Source organism: Alosa alosa, chromosome 16 (assembly GCF_017589495.1).
Source record: "Alosa alosa isolate M-15738 ecotype Scorff River chromosome 16, AALO_Geno_1.1, whole genome shotgun sequence".
NCBI lineage: Eukaryota > Metazoa > Chordata > Actinopteri > Clupeiformes > Clupeidae > Alosa > Alosa alosa.
Window position 1 is genome coordinate 27,697,872 of NC_063204.1, and position 5,000 is coordinate 27,702,871.

A 5,000-nucleotide genomic window follows, 5' to 3' on the forward strand; every position below is an offset into this window, starting at 1 on the left:
ATGCCACAACACAGGTGGGCATCTGTTTAAAGCAGTGGACCCATATAGGAAACCCCAAACCCATTATACTGCATGTTAACTTGGAAAAAAGAGAAATGTTTTCAACATGATGTTTGATTAAGTGCAGAGAGAGAGAGAGAGAGAGAGAGAGAGAGTAATTAAGTCACACATGTCATGTCACGGAGGGTAATGAATGGATGACTGTGAAAGATTGGTATATAAAACAAATCTGGAACTGTTCTCTGGAAAGAGAACCATTTCCTCAAGCATCTTTTGCCCCAGTGCTCTCGAAGCTTTTGGGCCTTAGCATCTGCGTATTTAGCAATACAAACATGTGTTTCTGATTTTTATGGTGTAGAAAAATGAAATGTTGTTTACGTTGGAGACGGCCCTATTTGCTCATGTAAGTGTGGAAGTCAGGGTTTGCGAGAAGCATGTCAAGCTTATACGTGGTATTTATCAAATGTCACACACCACACCAACACACCACACTCTTCCTGAGGACCATCAGTGGTCAGTCATTTTTTTCCCACAGACATTTGCATGATGACTCCTCGCTTGTTTCCCTTTCTCCCCCTCAAAAGAAACCAAAATGCTCGTAAGCTTCCAGTTGTACAAAAACAAGGAAATGTTGCCCCAGATGTTCCCGTTGGTAGTTGGCAGCCATGTTTTTTTTTCTCTTTCACAAACAAAAATGTTTGAATAACTACCAATAAAGCAAACAAATATCTGCCTGTATTTGAGAGCGACCCCGCACATGTGGCCACATATAAAGCCCAGACTCTCCAGAGCAGCGCAGGAAACCGAGTCCCACACAGTTTATGCACTTAGTAAACACCGCCGCCCAGGACTAGTTAAAGCCTTTAAGAAAAACACGGGGAACACAACCAAGCCTTCTCCAGCTCAGGAAAACACCACAGTGTTTGAGTCCCGTCCAAACATTAGGAGAGCAGAAGTGTATGACTTCATAGGGTATTATTGGTCAGCCTGTGTATGTGTGTACTCTGGCACTACTAGTTTGAGAGGAGATTGAGGCATGATGGAAAAAATGGCTTTGGCCATTTGTTTGGCTCCAGAGTTGTTGTGAGATTTTTTTTTTCTCTTTCTCACTCAATCACACACATGCATCACATACACATCATCCACCTGTTCCTGCGGTTAGTTTGTTATGATTTTCTCTCTCTCTCTATGTCTCTCTCTCTCTCTCTCTCACACACACACACACACACACACACACACACACACACACACACACACACACACACACACACGTGCATGTCACACACACATGCATCACCCACCTGTGGTTGGTTTGTTGTGATTCTCTCTCCTTCTCTCTCTCTTTGTCTATCTCTCTCTCACACACACACACACGTCACACACCTGTTCCTGTGGTTGGTTTGTTGATTGTGTACTGACACAGTGACGGAGTAGTCAATATAAATACTTCTGTTTAGTGCACGCAGAAGGGCCTGACAAAAACAGGACAACACCCACAGCCCCACACTCACACACCAGTGTTTGTGGATGGTCCATACAAGGACACACAGATGGATATGATGTTATGATGCGTCATCCCAGGCCATTCCGCACTCTACACTCTACTCTCTAACCCTACATGCATCTACGTGCAAGGCACCTTTCTCTGTAGCCTAAAAAAGGCATATAGATTGTGTATGTATGTATGTATGTATGTATGTATGTATGTATGTATGTATGTATGCATGTACAGTATGTATGTACTGTATGGATGTACAGTATGTATGTATGTATGTATGTATGTATGTACAGTATGTATGTATGTACAGTATGTATTTACTGTATGTATGTATGTATATATGTATATATGTATGTATTGTATGTATGTGCTCCCTACTTATCTCCATTAAACTGATATTCTTGATTTATGATATTGCTGATTAAGGGCTCTGCAATAAGGTCTACATGTATACCAATCTCTTTACTGTGTCATCCAATTACCTCCTTGTGAATGAGTTGTCAAAAACTTACTCCAACTCCATTTTCTCAAAAATTTTCTCAAAGAGGTGGAGAAGGACCTGGCCAAGCTGACGGAGAACTCCAAGCTGCCCAGCCGGAGCCCCAACAGCCCCCACAGCAGCCTCCTGCTCACCCCTCTCCTCCACACCTCCCTGCCCCCCCTGGGGCCCAGCTCCCGGCCACAGTCCCCCAGCGGCAGCAGCCTCGGGGCGGGCAAGACGTCCAGCTCCGGCGGCCTTCCCCTGCCCCTGCTCAGCAGCAGCAAGCCCACATCACTCTCCATGGGCCGGACCACGTCGCTTAGCAACCCGGGGAGCCAGATGCACAGCCCCAGCGGGGCAGGGGGCGCGAGGACGCCCAGCCGACCTTTGACCCCAAACAGTCTGATGACGCGTTCGCTCACACCGGGGAGCTACAGCAGCGGCAGCGGGGGCAGTAAGGAGGGGACGATGCTCTTCGGGAGCCCCAGGAGTTGCCGGAGCCGGCCAGTGACGCCCACGGACAGACAGACGGCCCGGCCGCTGCTCACGCCCCCGGGCCTCAGCACCATGGAGAGCCTGGGGAAGATCTCGGGCACGAGGAGCGCACTGTCAGAGGTAACAGACACACACACACACACACACACACACTGACACTCAAACACACACATGTATCAACACCAACACCATATAAGCCTGGGGAAGACATCGGGCCCGAGGAGCATGCTGTCAGAGATAACAGACACACATATCAAACACACACACACACACAAACACACACACACACACACACACACACACACACACACAGAATTACACACATATCAAACACACACACAGCATCACACATCACGCATGTATCAGCACCATAGAGAGCCTTGGGAAGCTCTCTGGCCCAAGAAACACACTGTCAGAAGTAACACACACACACACACACATACACACACACATACACACACACACACACACACACACACACACACACACACACACACACACACACACACACACAGAATTACACACATATCAAACACACACACAGCATCACACATCACGCATGTATCAGCACCATAGAGAGCCTTGGGAAGCTCTCTGGCCCAAGAAACACACTGTCAGAAGTAACACACACACACACACACACATACACACACACACACACACACACACACACACACACACACACACACACACACACACAATGGATCAGCACCATGTCTCAATGTATAAATGTATCTGGACCATGGAGAGCCAGGGGAAGATCTCTGGCATGCAGAGTGAACTGTTAGAGTTAACACACACACACCAAAACAACCAAGCATCACACACACATCATGCATACACATGCACAGATACACACATACAGACACACACACAATGTATGAGCACTGTGGAGAGCTGGGGGAAGATCTTAAGATTGTAAGAGATAGCACACACACACAGAATTACACACATATACACAGAAATACTCACAGACACACACACACGCACACATACACACACACACAAACACAAATGCATGTGCGTTATCAACACCATGGAGAGATTTAGGACAGATGTCCGTTCCAAGGATAACATTGATGGGGGAAAGCACACAAACATACACAGATAGGGCAATGTGCATGATAACATACATGATAACATACACACAAACATACACACACACGCACACACACACACACACACACACACACACACACACACACACACCACACACAGATGTGCTCTCTCTCTCTCTCTTTCTCTCAAACATACACACAAACACACACGCACATACACAATCAAGGCCTTGAGATCTTGAGATCTAAATGTGATAAATGTGGGCCAAACGAACACTATTGAGACAGGCTACTTGATCAAAGTGGGCTTTTCCCATCGTCTGTATACTGTATCAGACACATGGATCTCTCTGGAGCCCAACATTCCTACTGACCCAACAGGAACAAGGCCAAATAATGAGCTCTGAAAGACGATGACATATAAGCACTGTCTTCTCAGTGTTATTTAAGAATTAGTCTGAGGGAGGTACACCGGACATGCAGTCTAGCCTTTCATTAGCTTACTGTAATCATTCTTTTTACAACAATTTGCCCACCAGATTACATCCTGGAAACAGTTGAACAGTTCAATAGAATGAAGTATAGGCTAAGTCATCATAAGGATGTGATGGTCATAAACTACGTCATGGATTTGGTAATTAAGTGCCGTATTAGGGACTAATTTGATGTATAGGCAGTAGAAAACCAGTGTTCTGATTATCACAGAACAGGAACATGGTCTTAGGGAAAGGCCCCCTGACTCACACACACTCACAGTTGCACACCTACACACACACACACAGAGACACACACACACACACACACACACACACACACACACACACAAACACACACACTCGCGTACTCACACATACATACACACATCGAAACCAGGTTCTACTTTGTTCTGTTTCCTTTCCTTTGCTGAATATTTCCTTCAGAATCAGCATGACAGCAGCACTGTTAAATCTGAAGACTTTATTCTATGAGCGGGAATTCCACTATTTCTGGATATTTTTTATATATACACATATACCTTTTTCCACCATGACGGACAAGCTCTTTGGTGGTTGATGCCCAGCGATGGTTTCAGAAAGCTCAGAGCCCTAAATCGTCTCCTGATTTGAGCCACCTGGACTTTATGGCCCTTTAAATAACTCGAGCTGTCTTATCAGAGGAAAAACTCACAGGGTTCCGGCACAGGAGGAAAAAGGAGAATGCGGAAAAAAGTGGATATCGTCTGATTTCCCTCTCTTTCATTCTCTCGTTCTATCCCTCTCTCTCCCTTTTTCTCTCCCTTTTCCAATTTCCCTGCAATTGCTCCCTAATTTGTCCCAGAGGTGCTGCTCCGATGCATGGTGGCAGGTGCTGCAGAGCAAGCCCAGGATGTCAACCACCTCTTAGCCATTGAAAAATAAGAACGCTCAAAATAAAACTCCTCAGAAGACAATGTCAAGACAAGTCAAGTCAAGTCAGTTTTATTTTTAAA

The 5,000-nt window shown here is 45.7% G+C and overlaps 1 protein-coding gene across 1 annotated transcript in view; it reads left to right on the forward strand.

Annotated features, from left to right (window-relative positions):
• c16h8orf34 (chromosome 16 C8orf34 homolog) overlaps positions 1-5,000 on the forward strand; it is an 85,354-nt gene that overhangs the window by 73,365 nt on the left and 6,989 nt on the right. The window contains exon 13 of the mRNA XM_048265889.1: positions 2,044-2,594. Within this exon, the coding sequence (XP_048121846.1) occupies positions 2,044-2,594 (551 nt within the window). The remainder of the gene's footprint in view (positions 1-2,043; positions 2,595-5,000) is intronic.